This window comes from Vigna angularis, chromosome 1 (genome assembly GCF_016808095.1).
Source record: "Vigna angularis cultivar LongXiaoDou No.4 chromosome 1, ASM1680809v1, whole genome shotgun sequence".
Classification (NCBI taxonomy): Eukaryota; Viridiplantae; Streptophyta; class Magnoliopsida; order Fabales; family Fabaceae; genus Vigna; species Vigna angularis.
The window spans coordinates 35961601-35977418 of record NC_068970.1 but is presented as its reverse complement, the minus strand read 5'-3'; the positions used below and the strand labels follow the sequence as shown (position 1 = coordinate 35977418).

Here is a 15818-nt window from a genome sequence, read left to right as displayed (position 1 = left end):
GTTTGCTGTATAAATTTCTAACAACAGAACACTAGTTGAAAACAAGGTAGTAATTTTGTAAATTAAAAGAGTAACAGAAAGTTAAAGCAAAAAATGAAAACATAAATTGTTCTCACTGTTTTCTGTAGAAATCTATAAAATTAGAAATCAGACAAAAACCAAAGAACAGTAAATACAGAAGTCAACATCTCCTTAACTTCTAAAAAAAAAAGCATCTATCCAATTACATGGTTAAAATACCCTAGATGCAAATCTAAATATTGGTACAACTACGGTTGAACTTGAAGAATATAAGCTACAATGACATTTATATTCGAATTCAACACACTTATGTTCCTAAGGCTTATGCTTTCTGAATGAACCTGAAATTTCAATCAAAGCTTTAGGTTCATTACTTCAATTACTCTTGAAGTTATTGTTCTTGTCCTTGAAATGGTAGACACCAAGTTAAGTTTTGATTGAATATCCTAACCTACACTACTAGGAACTCTAAAAGTGGGAGACAACTTGAAATTCAATCAATTTGTTCTTAGAGTTAATGTTTTCTTGAGTGAACTTGAAATTTTTAATTGAAGTTGTAGGGTCTAATAAATCATTAACTTAATGCTTGAAATGTTAGAGAACAAGTTTTAATTGAATATTCCGAAATCCTGACAAAAAAAAACTTAAACCCTACTCTACATTTTTTAAAGTGTTGTTCAAGCTAATTAAAATTGCAATTAAAGTAGATTTCTTGATGTCAGTGTATATTTATTATTAATAAGGATTTATTAATAAGGGTTTATCTGTTGTACAAGTTCTTCAAGATATAACAAAAATTTTCTAAATTATTTTTTGAAGATTTTAAAACTAAAAAAAAATATTCTTATAAAACAAAATAACCTAGATTTAAGAAAAGAATAAAAAAAACATAAAAGGTGAGAAGAGAAAATGAGCCATGAACAAAACGAAGATATGTGAAAGGTGTGTTTCAAAGGAGCCTTGGCAGCTATTAAACTAACTTCATAAATAATCTAAAATTAATAACATTAAACTAATATTCTAACATTATAAACTAACAAAATTTAAACAGAGGGTAACCCTTCAATGTTGATATCCGTTGACGGATTTTCATATTCGTTAAAAGGTTTTCCATCTTGCTTTCGCACCTGAGATGACTTCCTCCTAATGCCACCACCACCATCACCAGACCACTTTCTTGCACCAACACCACTACCACTGGACCATCTTGTTGCACCACCAAACTCTTCTAAGAAACTATCACCTCCAAACAAACACAACACAATAACACACCACCACAAAGAAGCACCACCACGAGATGAAGGATAACACAGTGAAGGAGAAAGAAGAGGAAATGTGATTTCCGTGGTGTGGGGGTGCATATTTATATAGTAAGGATCGTTTTAAATGAGGTTGTTCAACGTTGGTGAAAAACAAATTTTTTTAACCATGAACTTTAAATTTTTGTCAAGGGTATATGGGGAATGGAGAGGTGCAGGGAGAAGGGTGTGGTGGTGCAGGGAGAAGCGCTTCAACGGATTAGCCCAAAAGTTGCATAGGAGATCTTGCAACGTTCACTCGAGTCCACTATTAGAGAAACTCACATCTTGCGAAACTTGGAGAACTATTGTCGAGAAAAACACGACACCAAATTTGCAACGTTTCAACGAAACGAGAAATCCACATCCAGTTGATATATATATATATATATATATATATATATATATATATATATATATATATATATATATATATATATATATATATATATATATATATATATATATATATATATATATATATATATATATATATATATATATATATATATATATATATATATATATATATATATATATATATATCATACAAGGGTGAAAAAAGGGTGAAAAACCTAGGTCTCATGTATGATGTAATGTATTGGTATAAAAAGATATATGAATCAATTCTAAATTGAAAAACTTAACACACAAAGTAGTTGGTATACTAAATTATATGAATCAAAATACTTTATGTGTATTAACCGTTTGTCAATCACAATACAATTCTTATTGTTATAGTTGTGTTGTATTTACTAAGCCGTGCGTATTTAATATTTATGAGTACTCTAAGAGCGTTGCTCCCTCCACCACCAGGCATGCTCCCTACACCTCATCAAATTTTTTTTATTTCCAATACTATCTTTAGGTTAAATGTTAAAATTTTTTTACTTTTACCACAAATTTTTAATTTATTTTCCAAACCCTAATTTTATCTCATTCATATTCCCTGAACAGCAGCAGCCGCACCCATATCAACTAAATCTTCTTCTACCTAGTTGTATCCACATCAGATATGGACTTTTAATTTTTTTTTGTTGATGAAATACATAAAACTATCATATATTTAATTATACCTAATAATTATTATTGAATTTTAGTTAATTAATATTTTAAATTTGAATGATGAAAATAAAATTAATTATTTCTATTTTTTTATATAGACCTATAAAATTGAATTTATTTTGTAAGAGATTAAATTTTTAGAATATATATTTTGTTGCAATTCATTTAAATTTAATTTCTAAAAGATTTAAATTTATTTGCACTTGAACTATATGAAGTATACCGATCGAGATTGATTGTCATTAAGCAGGTACATTGTCTTACGCTCTACAAATATATTGCATTAATGATTAATTATTGGGTTTGATTACCTAAAATATATTGCATTAATGGTTAATCAATGGACGTGGTTGTCACAAGCCTTATAAGTAGACAACTGATGTTCAGGTACAATCATCTTCTTCTATCCTAATAAAATATAGAACTCTTTATGAAACATACAGTTTTCATTATAATTTACAAATTATAATATATTTATTTAACTCATATTTTTTTGAGTAAAAATATCCTCCACAGGAAGGTATAGAGCTGCGTTCAACCTTGTCAGGTTCTACCAACTCTTAAATTATAACAGAATGGTTCAAAGCTGCATTCAACCTTGTCAGGTTCTACCAACTCTTAATTTTAAATTATAAAATATCCTGCACAGGAAGGTACAGAGCTGCGTTCAACCTTGTCAGGTTCTACCAACTCTTAATTTTAAATTATAAAATATCCTGCATAGGAAGGTACAGAGCTGCGTTCAAACTTGTCAAACTTGTCAGGTTCTACCAACTCTTAAATTATAAAATATTATACACAGGATGGTTCAAAGTTGCGTTCAACCTTTTCAGGTTCTACCGACTCTTAATTTTAAATTATAAATTATAAATTATAAAATATTATGCACAGGATGGTTCAGAAATGCGTTCAACCTTGTCAGGTTCGACCCGACTCTTAATTTTAAATTATAAAATATTATGCACAGGATGGTTCAGAGCTGCGTTCAACCTTGTCAGGTTCTACCGACTCTTAGTTTTAAATTATAAAATATTATGTGCAGGAAGGTTCAGACCTCCACTGGGTCAGGTTCTACCAACTCTTAATTTTAAATTACAAATTATAAAATATCATGTGCATAAAGGTTCAGACCTACCTTCAACTGTGTCAGGTTATAATGGTCGCTCGAGGGGAAGTCATAAAAATGACTTCAAAAATCCCCACTCAACGCAGGAAGTCAAAACAATGACTCCTGCCTCAAGCCGCTCGGAGATAGTCAGAAAAATGACCCCGCTCAACGCAGGAAGTCAGAAAAATGACTCATGCCTCAAGACTGCTCGGGGGGAAGTTAGAAAAATGACTTCAGAAATCCCCACTCAATGCAGGAAGTCAAAAAAATGACTCCTGCCTCAAGACCGCTCGGGGGGAAGTCAGAAAAATGACTTCAGAAATTCCCGCTCAACACAGGAACTTATAAAAATGACTCCTACCTCAGGACCGCTCGGGGGGAAGTCAGAAAAATGGCTTCAGAAATCCCCGCTCAACGCAGGCAGTCAGAAAAATGACTCCTGCCTCAGGACCGCTCGAGGGGAAGTAAGAAAAATGGCTTCAGAAATCCCCACTCAACGCAGGAAGTTAGAAAAATGACTCCTGCCTCAAGACCGCTCGGGGGAAAGTCAGAAAAATGGCTTCAGAAATCCCCGCTCAACGCAGGAAGTCAGAAAAATGACTCCTGCCTCAGGACCGCTCGGGGGAAGTCAGTAAAATGGCTTCAGAAATTCCCGCTCAACGCAAGAAGTCAGAAAAATGACTCATGCCTCAAGCCGCTCGGGGGAAAGTAAGAAAAATGGCTTCAGAAATCCCCGCTCAAAGCATGAAGTCAGAAAAATGTCTCCTTCCTCAAGCCGCTCGGGGGAAGTCAGAAAAATGGCTTCAGAAATCCCCGCTCAATGCAAGAAGTCAGAAAAATGACTCCTGCCTCAAGCCGCTCGGGGGAAAGTCAGAAAAATGGCTTCAGAAATCCCCCCTCAAAGCATGAAGTCAGAAAAATGACTCCTTCCTCAAGCCGCTTGGGGGAAAGTAAGAAAAATGGCTTCAGAAATCCCCGTTCAACGCAGAAAGTTCGAAAAAAAACTCTTATCAGTCAACTACTCAACAAGTTCAGCTTTGTTGGGTTCCAATGCCTTTTCATTATAAAAATAAATATTTAAGCGTTTACTTTATTTAAAAGCATATTTTTTGGAGTGAAAATCTCGTGCAAAGGAAAAAGTGTCAAAGAGAACTCTTAGCATTTTCTGTTCAGTCTAAAGAATAGATCCAAAGAGAACTCCTAGAGTTCGCCGCTTGGTACATAGATCAATGAAGACTTAAAGCATCGAAGATAGACTTCCTAAAGATCTCTTTTAAAGCTCATAATAATCCCTACGCACCTCTTTTAATAAAGAGCTTGCTCGGACTTGGGGGGCTTATGTACTATATGAAGTATACCGATCGGAATTGATTGTCATTAAGCAGGTACTAATAGGTCAGATTGCCTTACGCTCTACAAATATATTGCATTAATGATTAATTATTGGGTTTGATTACCTAAAATATATTGCACTAATGGTTAATCAATGGACGTGACTATCACAAGCCTTATAAGTAGACAACTGATGTCCAGGTACAATCATCTTCTTCTATCTTAATAAAATATAGACCTCTTTATGAAACATATCTAACTTGAGCGTCGGAGTGTCTTCTGCAGGTCAACCACTAATCAGGAAGGATTACATGAAGAGTTGGCCAATCGTAGCATAGCAAGGAAGGACGACCGACCCTCGGACAAATGTTACCGAAACAGCACTAATATTTCATATAATTTGATTTGAATTGTATTTAAGTTTTTTTAATCTAATCTAAGTTTATATTTTTCTAAATTAAAAAATATAAAATATATATGTGGATATTTAGTGATATAAAAAAATATACTACAATACTTTTTCAGGTACTAAACCGATAACATAGTGACTAATAAATTTTTCAAATTAGGTACAACTAGGTAGAAGATTGAGTTGACATGAGGTGGGGGTGCAGCTACTGCGTTCAGGGAAGATGAATGAGGTAAAATTAGGCACACAACAACGCTTCTCTGAAATCTATATCGTCTAACACATTGGTTATAAGAAGCGTCCGGTCAATAAGAAAAGTTTACATGAAAGCTGTAGAGATAACATACCTAAGGATTTGCACTCATGGAGAGACAAAAAGAAAAATATGTCATAAAGGAACTATCTTAGAAATATGTGCAAAATAGGAGGATTTGTTATCAAGCTCTAAAATATCTTTGATTAAGAATGGTAATAACACTAAAGCTTAAATGTCTTACATAAAAAAACAGTGTTGTAAGCAAAAGTATCCATAAAGAATATCATCTAATGTGATAAAACATACATAAAAAACAACTTTTCATAAGAGTCTAATGAATTATGTCGTCTACTGTCAAAAGTGTTATCCTCCAATCTTTCTTGAATGATATATTTGAACGATACATTAATTACTAATAAGTAGAATGACAAGATGTTTTGATCAAGCATTACAAGTTAACGATTATAAACGATCAAAACTTTTAATGCATGTATTGTAAAATACTATTTTCCTTACATACCTTGTCATTGTTATTTGTACTGAATAGGAATACACAAAGGATTAATCAGAACATCTACACACGATGGATAAAGATGTTGAGAGAAGCAAAGAACATTCTGGATTAAATCTCTTGAAGACTTCTACTCTGAAAAAGTTGTACAAGCCACTCTTCAATGAAAAATCTGATAAAGCACTGTACCTTTGATGAAAAGACATAAGTTTGACCTCTCACCTAGAAGTTGTCTGCTCTTTTGAAAAATCAACTCAATATCTAACGATCATCTTTAAAATGGACCTATATAAAGAAGATCAATTGTAGAGAAGAAAGTTGGTGCTCTTGAGAAAAATATAGAAGAATGGTTGAAGCAGAAATATAAGGAAAGAAGGAAGAGAAGAAAAAGAGAGAGAAAGAGAGAATGTGCTCAAGAAAAACCATCAGTCATTGACTCTACCTCATCTTACCTTCAAGCTTATAATGTTTGATGCTTCCAAGAAAGATTGAAGAAGAGAGATGAAGAAAAGAAAAACAAAGCATTAAAGTATTATGCCCGAGTTGGGATGAAGAAATGAAAAGAAGATATGAAATGAGGCTGAATCAGTTGAGGTTAAAATGAAATGAAAAATAAAGTTGAGAGCATAATGAAAAGAATAGAAGAAAAGAAAGAGAGTATGCATTGAACATTCATTCTATTGCCCATCAAGCTCATACACATTCTCTGAAGCTCTTCCATCCAGAGGGAATAGAGAAGAGAAGGAGCATCCAAATCAAAATCATTTGAATGATCAACAATGTTATTGTTCAAAGCCTACATCATATACATCTCTTCAATCAAAGGAAACAACTTCATTGAAGAAGAGAAGAGAAGATAAAAAGAGCAAGTATTCATCCTACTACTATTCACCCTTACATCGTCTAATGCTTCTCCAAACAAAGGAACAACCTCACTAAAGAGATGAGGAAAGGAGCAAGTACAAGCATGAAGATTGAAGATAAATGTTGTTGCTCATCAAGATTACATCGTCTGATGCTCTTTAGCAAAGGAAGCAACCTCCAAGCTATAAGACTATGCCTTAATACATTTATCTTCTCTTAGAGAGTTACTTTAGAATGTAAATTTAAAAATATTCTCTCATTGAGAGTTAAACATTTGTACCTTGTAGTGTATCCCGCAACAGATTTGTTGTATGTTCTGAAGAAAACTAAAACACTTGCAACCAGAAGTAGATGATACTCAACTAGACAGTGTATCTAAAGAATACCAGAATTGTCTAAGGTGTTAAGAGTGACTATAATACTCAACCAAGAGTGAGTGATACTCAACTAGACAGTAAGATACCAAAATTGTCTAGGGTGCAAGGAATGACTATAATACTCAACCACGAGTGCATGATACTCAACTAGGCAGCGTATTTAGAGGATACTAGAATTGTTTAGGATGCTAGAAGTGACTATAATACAAGTTATAACTAGTTAGTTTAATTGGTTTACAAAGTATAAATTAAATTTTATTATAACTAGTTTATAGTATATTAAAAAAATACTTCTTTGTAAATTTTTATATCTCACCAAATATATATGTAGAAGAAAAATTATACACACTTGTAATTTTATAAAATAAAAAGTAAAATCAAGAAGTCAACTAGGAAAGCCACCAACTCTCTATACTATAATAGATAAGTCTTTTTAGGTTAGAGTTGAAAAAGATAAAATGTATAGTAGGGAAATGACAGAATAACATAGGTTTAGCAAGGATAACAATATGCATATTAAGAAAAAAAAAGAATTGGAAATGCGTCATAATAAATAAGTCTTTTCACGATAGAGATAAAAAAGAGAAAATAGATAGTAAGGAAATGATAAAATAACCTCAAAATAGGATAGGTTTCGCAAAAAAAACAATGAACGTTGAGAAAAAAAACAAAAATGCGTCATAATAGATGAGCATGTTCAAGATAAAGTTAAAAAAAGAACAATAAACTTAAGAAAAAAAAACTGTAAATGACGAAAAAATCAATAAAAGAATAGAAATAAACAATTGAAAAATTTTCACAATATTTTCTTTATTTATATATAGTAAATAATTAAAATATAAATATAAATTACTAATTAAAATAATATTTTATTTAATTTTGAGCTATATGAAACATCGCTCATCTTCATCAACAAGGTGATTACCAATCTAGAAAGTGGTAGAAAATTCATAATTTTGTAGGATGTATATGTTTAACTTTGAATTTATAATTGTTTTTAACATATAGCTGAGTAATTTTATTTTGTTTTGAAATCACCGTTAAAGCAGTTTAAATATTTTTTTCTTTTCTCATGTAAGATATTTTTTAAAGATAAAATTCTTAAGAAAATTTTATGACAAAATATATTTCATATAAGGAGGAATTGATTATAATAATATTACTGATAAACTTAAAATGAGAACATTAATATTTATGGGGGAAATCAATAAAAATAATATCTAGAATAAGGAGTCTTATTATGTCATTGAATAGATTTTGAGATTAAAAAATAACTATTCAAAGTGGGATAAGTTTTACTATTTAATGGGAAAGCCTTATTAGGTAATGAAATGGTTAATAAAGAGATTTTTGAAGAGTCTTGTAAGTTACGTTTCAATTATTATTTTTGTGAGGAAATTTCGTCGGCTAATTTGGATGTTATATAGCAGTGGTGTTAGATTAGATTGGAGGGAAAGACAATGGAATTGGTTGTCATACGTGGTCAACTTGTCCTTGCTTAGTTGACTAAGTTGGCATCTTCCTCATGCACTCATTTCTTTAAACCTTTTATTCTTTTCTTTGACATTTTGCTCAAAACAATTCTATCCTCAATTCTCTCCTTAGGTTGCAGGCCACTCACTTTCTCCTCCTAACTTTTCTTATCTTGCTTTCAACATTACATCTCATACAATAAGGGTAGAGTGTTCAAGAGAGAACAAGAAAAAAATTAGCATAATGAAGAATAAGAAAAAACAATAATTTTTTGTGTTTATATAAATAATATTAATATAAAACAGTAAATAAAAAACTAATCATTTGGGTAAAATATAACACAAAAAAATTGATTAGATGTATTTGTTTCCTTATGAAACCTACTAAAATTTCTAAACGACTTGGTAAACACCTTTGGGGTTAAATACGTCTCTAGAAACATAAAACACACATATAAGGAAAATAAAGAAGGAGAGTAATTTTTTAAAATGAAAATATAATAAAATTTCATAATTAGATTGATAAATTTTATTCTGAATAAAATATATCTAGTGTTTCATTTAGAAAAGGGATTGATAGTATCACTTCACTAAATTTATTGTGTGTTCCCATTTTAGTTAAAAAATTATGTTGAGTGATACTTAAGTGAAGTTTTCAAAAAGATATTGAAGTTTTAAATAAACCGGAATTTAATAAAAAAAAAAAAACACATCTTTGAAATCTTCATTGGTGGAAGTCAAATCTCAAAATTATTTAATAAAAAAACATGGATTCGATTCACTCGAAATAAAAAATGATAAACTAAAAAAAAAGTAAATATTAAACAGTGCCACGGCCAACGAGAAGATCCCATTCACATTAAAAAGAGAAAGAGATTGGAAAAAGAGGGATAATATAGTAAATGCAGAATGTGAAGAGCCCGTAATGAGAGGGCAGTGTGTCCCCACGCGCTTCCCGTGTCTTCTTTAACACGACTTGGCTTCAATCAATCGCAATGTCTTATGTCATTCGTATGCACTTTCTCCTCTCTTTCCGTTCCCTCTGTTTTCTTGTCAAACACAAATTCATTTCTTTTTCTTCTACCATTTTTTCCATCAAAATGTGATACAAACCCACATAAGTAAAAGGAAAAAAGAGTCACCTTTTTGTATCTTTTAAGCAAACACAAGTTTAGTGTGCGAGTTGAGTTTGTGCCAGGGATAATGGGTAACTGTCTAGGTTCTTCGGCTAAAGTAGAAGCAGCTCACAGTTCCAGAACCCCTTCTGGTACTTTTTCTTTTTGCCTTTTCTTTTTCTGTCAGCAATTATTCATTCGCCGTGCAATGTTTTGCAAGTTTTTAAGTTGTGATTGCAGTTGCAGTTTCATTCGCACCCTTAACATAATTGGAAATTTTGAAAAAATACTGTAGATTTAGCTGCATGTGTTAGCGATGAGGGAAAAAATCTTAAGTATCATACTGAAATCGTCATTTCCAACCACTTTCTAGAACCTTGTTTTTTTCTATGTTTTGAAGGGGTGTATGTGATTTTCCTTTGTCATTTGTCAAAGTTGGTTTTTTAAGCTATGGCTTGCATAACTGTGGGTTTGATGGAGTTGTAGATTGTGAATTCTTTGCGGTTTTCTAGCTTTTTTTTGTCTACTTTCTGTTTTTGGGTGCTGCAAGCTGGGTTTGTTTGGGTTAGTATTTGCTAGGATTGGGATCACTTGAACTAGGATTGTAGAATGGATGCTTATTTGTTATTAAACATTTCCTTCTGGTTGCTTATCAAATAAAAAAAAAAACATTTCCTTGTAATGCGAAAGGTGTGAACATTATCTTACATGGGTGCAGTTGGTTGAATTTTAAGATTATTAGCAAAAGTGCCTGTTTTTGTTTGTGAAATGGAAGCATAAATGGACTAACTGTTTCCACTTCTGCTTGCATCAGGAATTTCAAAGACTAGTCCTTCATCTGTTCCTTCCAACTTATCTATTCAATCATACTGTGAAGCAAGTGATGTCTCAAGTCTTCCCACACCAAGGTCCGAGGGTGAAATCTTGTCTTCCCCAAATCTTAAGGCCTTTGCCTTTAATGAGCTAAAGAATGCCACCAGAAACTTTCGCCCCGACAGTCTTCTTGGGGAAGGAGGATTTGGTTGTGTTTACAAGGGGTGGATTGATGAACACACATTTACAGCTTCAAAACCTGGATCAGGAATGGTAGTTGCTGTTAAGAAACTCAAGCCTGAAGGGTTACAAGGTCATAAGGAGTGGTTGGTAGGTGTTTTATTTCCATTTCCATGCCCTAGCTTGCTTAAGCATACTTTATATTAGAACCCTACCCTTCCCCTTCCCCTTTCCCTAAGAAAGTTTATCTTATTTTGAATATTATTAATGGTCTAATTACTGGAGTTTTAATCATTTTCCAGACTGAAGTGGACTACCTTGGGCAACTTCACCATCAGAATCTTGTTAAATTGATTGGATACTGCGTGGAGGGAGAGAACCGGCTGTTGGTCTATGAGTTTATGTCCAAAGGGAGCTTAGAGAATCATCTATTTAGAAGTAAGTTATCACAACCATTACACTGTTTTCTTTTAAGTTTGGTTGATTAAGCTATTACCTTATTGGTTATGCAATCAAAGAAACTCACAGAAGGATGAAGATATCAACAATGATAGCTGGTTCCTTAATTTAAGAATGATCTTCTCCGCTATTATTATTTAAGTATGCTTTGATAAGCACTGACTTAGAAATGATCGATTAATCCATTAGTATTTTGCATTGTGATTGATGGGGCTCATTATATTTGACAGGGGGACCACAACCTCTATCTTGGTCAGTGAGAATGAAAGTGGCCATTGGCGCTGCCAGAGGACTCTCTTTTCTTCATAATGCCCAGTCTCAAGTCATATACCGTGATTTTAAAGCATCTAATATCCTACTTGACGCTGTAAGATTAATGAGGATACAAGTGATGCAATAATATCTTCATTCCTGTTATATCATGAAAAATAATTTCTTATCATTATTGAATTACAGGATTTCAATCCTAAACTCTCTGATTTTGGTTTAGCAAAGGCTGGCCCTACGGGTGATAGAACTCATGTATCTACTCAAGTTATGGGAACTCAAGGATATGCAGCACCTGAATATGTTGCAACAGGTAATTCCTTATTCCTTAGCTTTGTGTAAACTGTCGGTACGTTGCATTGCTTATAGGAATTGTTTGATGACCTATATAATCATTCGTGTCCATTTAAACATGCTGTTATTCATTTCAATTGTATGAGAATCTGCATTTTGAACTGATCAACAGTTCAATTTCTTCTGCATGGTAAACTATAAATATCTGATATAGCATACTCGTGTACTTGGAGTCAGTTGGGTTAATTATTATTCTCCTTCTGAATTCTAATCCATATGTTCTAGTCAAAACAGGCAAATTTTAGATCCATTGTTTGCTATAATGCACTGCTCCTTAGGATAGAACTCGGAAACTAACCACTTTCACATGTCTCATTTTCTGCAAATCATCAAACTAAAGCTCCAATATTTTAACAGGTCGGCTGACGGCTAAAAGTGATGTATACAGCTTTGGTGTTGTGTTGCTTGAGTTATTGTCTGGTAGACGTGCAGTTGACAGAACAAAAGCTGGTGTGGAACAGAATCTAGTAGAGTGGACAAAACCATATTTGGGTGACAAAAGAAAACTATTTCGGATTATGGACACCAAGTTGGGAGGCCAATACCCACAAAAAGGAGCTTACATGGCTGCTACTCTTGCGCTACAATGCCTAAATCGCGAAGCCAAGGCAAGACCTCCAATGACAGAGGTTTTAGAAACTCTTGAGCAGATTGCAGCCTCAAAAACTGTATGTAGAAACAACCAATCGGAACAGAAGAGAGTCCATATTCCTGCAAGAAAGTGTAAAGTGCAAATGGGTGCCCATTGAACCATACTCCTACTTCATTCATTGCCATCTCAGCCATTATCTGCTTGTGTGCATCAAATTTTGAACATCTGTATATACGTTCCTTTTTTTATGAGGTTATTTTTGAGAGGACATATTGTGCCATGAACTTCAATGAAATTTCATTTAATTATTAGCGCATGATTTCTTCGTGCAGTAGAAATTCCGCAAAGCAGTATTCTGCATGTTCAGTTATTGTTTGATTGTGGCTATTGAGATATTTGTTTGTAAAACTGTCATTGACACATTGCTGCTAGCCAAGAGTTACATCAAAACTATCCGCATCAGTTGTTTTTGCATGGACTAGTGTCGTAGGCAATCAATCATTAGCAATGGTGTGTGAAGCGTGTAAGAACATGATACACATAAAAGATTAAAGAAATAAATACACAATGTAAGGTTAGAAGAATGCAATTACTTGTTCTCATCGTATATTCTTATCTATTATTATTGTCGAAGTTAAGGGGCTAAACGATCGATATTAAATCATCAGATGCTACACGAATTAACTGATTTTGCAGTCCCAATTTTTACTCTAGTTTCTAAAAGCTAGGTACCAATTTGGCCATTGTTGGTTTCTTCTTGCCTTGGTACCACAACAGAGGCAGCTGAATATCATCATAGCTAGTTTGCAGACATTTTTTTTTTTCATTTTAACATTGTTTCCATTTCTCCGATCGATTTAGTGCAGAAGAAAGTTAATCTTTGATGATCATGTTATTAATTTTCTTTTGTCTTCGTTCAATTGAGTTAATTTTGCAATAAAAACGTATTGATCGAGGTGCTCATTATTTCTTTACTAAACTATGTCTCTTTACATATCCTAATTTTTACTTACCCAATATCAAACAAAGACTATGGAAAAAAAAGTGTAAAAATTGGAAGAATAGCATTCGAATAACAGCGGAGAGAGCGTGGTGACGCTTGGCTATGGCGGGACACGTGGCGAGGTGAGCTTGGGTACTGCCATTGGAGATTGTACAGGTGGCTGGGGAAGGCACAAAGAGGATGAAGTAGAAAACGCAGACATTCTTATAAAATGTTTAAAAATGAATAAAGGTTAAAGCTTTTATAAAGATGTAACATGATGAGATTCACATCAACTAAGACATCATTCTACCATTTCTGCATTAGAGACAACTTCGTCTTACAAATGTTATCATAAAGAGAAAAATATTAGAGATCTTCATAAATGGTTTTCTACCCAACCACATAACTAACACCTCGTTCAATTAAAAATTTGAACATATCAGATTTGTAGTTTTCATCGGTTATATAATATTGAATTTGTACATCTCTAACAAATTTTCAGACTCGCATTCTAACAAATAGTTTAGACAAAACCAGCCTGTACAAAAAGAAGATAAAGTGAAGTCAATACAAAGATGTTGAAATAAAGTCAGTTCACATCAAGAAACTGGAATAATAACAAAAAACACTACATTGTGCTATGAGATGAGAGTACATCAAGCAAATCTTTTAAAGATTACATTTTGATGAAAGGAACGAAAGATGTACGAGGATACAAAGGTGTAAGAACTGAAACAGAAGTAAACTGAGATCAAATGATGTAATGTAACAAAAGAAAAAGAGAAAGCAAAATTAATAGAATAACAAGGATAAAAGAAGTGGAAGAAAAGAGGGTGTAAAAACATCAGTAATCATTTGTTTTCAAATGCGAAATTGTTGGAAGTTTTACACAGTTGTTTTGAAGCATCAAGAGCCACCGGGAGCTCCCCCAAACACTTCAGTGAGGACCAGTGAAAGTGAACCTAATCAGTCCTCAATGAAGCGTTGAGGGGAACTCTAGGGGACACATGACAGGATAAGCCTTTTCAAGTGCTTCTTCAATGCTTCTATGGCTTCTTGGTTTGCAACATATGTGAACCTGTTATATTTATAGTGATGTTATTGTTGTAGAACCAAGCCAACGTCAACTCTATCTGAAACTGAACCTGGACTTACCTACAGTCTACATGAAACAAAACTTTGATCAACACGGAATCTATTCAGAGAAGTATCACAGTTTTCCTTTCTCTCGATGTCTATTTGATACATACGCAAGTGGCATGCAAATACTGTGGTCACAAGGGTGAAAATATATACCATGTAATATACTCTCACACGTTCACAAAATTAAAGATGCTTTTAGCTTTTATAATGTGCATAACTTTTGAAGTTATTCTTTTTAAAATTATTTTTTAATAGTCTCCAATATTTATATTTTTAGTGTTTATCTCTGCCGTTGCTTAATTTTAATTGTTAAGATGACTAAAAAGTTAGGCACTAAAATAGAATAGATTGTGTAAATTAAAAATGGTGTATAGTGAGTGTCATCTCAACACAAGTTGAAGAAACTGTTAACTTCTGCTGAAAGTTGAAGTGTCGATGTTAAAGAGTCAAGATGCTAGCAATATTTGCATAAAGTGATTAAGGTAAATTTGGATGAAGAGAGGAAACCACGTCTAAGAGGAAATGGGATAGCTTTAACTGATGAATTTGATTCCAGCATGAAACAAAAGGGGTATGATTCGCTTGGAAAAGTTTGAAGGAGATGGGTAAGAAAAACTCAAGACTAGTCATTTTCAATGTCATTCATGATGTTCTTTCTCCCAATTCTGACCAGATTCAAGCTGGTAAACTTGTATGTTTTTATGGGCTTCTCAAGGTTTTCCAATGCTCTAAATTCTTCATGAATAACATTAGTATGGAGAGTTTTATATAAATATTGTACCATGTTGCTCATTCCATTCCATCACAATTGAAACAGAATATGAAATGGCAACAATGATATATCACAGAAATAGGTCAGCTGTCCCTTATCTAAATGAATTCAAGATACACACATACTATTGAAATGTTTGCGAAAATTGTGTTCCATCTAACTCGAATAAGATATAGTTATTGTTCTTTAAGTTTATAAATAATTCATTCGGTTAAGAATTCAAGGTGAGTGTCTCACATATAAAAATAAATAAGACAAACAGTATATAAATAGAAGAATCATAATCTTAAAGTTATAGGTTGAAAATAATTTTTTGATCTCTTATATTAATATGTTCATAACTCATTTAGGAATTCAAGATTCAAGTTGAGCCTGTCCCAATCATGCACGTTTTTCACTGTTCTTCAAATTTATTAAGAAAATGC

The 15818-nt window shown here is 32.9% G+C and overlaps 1 protein-coding gene across 1 annotated transcript; it reads left to right on the top strand.

Annotated features, from left to right (window-relative positions):
- The first annotated feature begins 9704 nt into the window (after window positions 1–9704).
- On the top strand, window positions 9705–12809 carry LOC108343588 (probable serine/threonine-protein kinase PBL3). The gene is made up of 6 exons (XM_017581957.2): window positions 9705–9980; window positions 10643–10971; window positions 11124–11259; window positions 11511–11647; window positions 11737–11860; window positions 12259–12809. Exons 1-6 carry the CDS (start codon window positions 9917–9919, stop codon window positions 12648–12650), a joined length of 1182 nt encoding a protein of 393 aa, XP_017437446.1. The 5' UTR covers window positions 9705–9916; the 3' UTR covers window positions 12651–12809.
- The last annotated feature ends 3009 nt before the right edge of the window (window positions 12810–15818 follow it).

Coding starts and splice junctions, on each gene's coding strand:
- LOC108343588 (XM_017581957.2), top strand. CDS start 9,917: ATGGGTAACTGTCTAGGTTCTTCGGCTAAAGTAGAAGCAGCTCACAGT. Junction 11,260..11,510: donor AGAGAATCATCTATTTAGAA/GTAAGTTATCAC, acceptor TATATTTGACAG/GGGGACCACAACCTCTATCT. Junction 11,861..12,258: donor ACCTGAATATGTTGCAACAG/GTAATTCCTTAT, acceptor ATATTTTAACAG/GTCGGCTGACGGCTAAAAGT.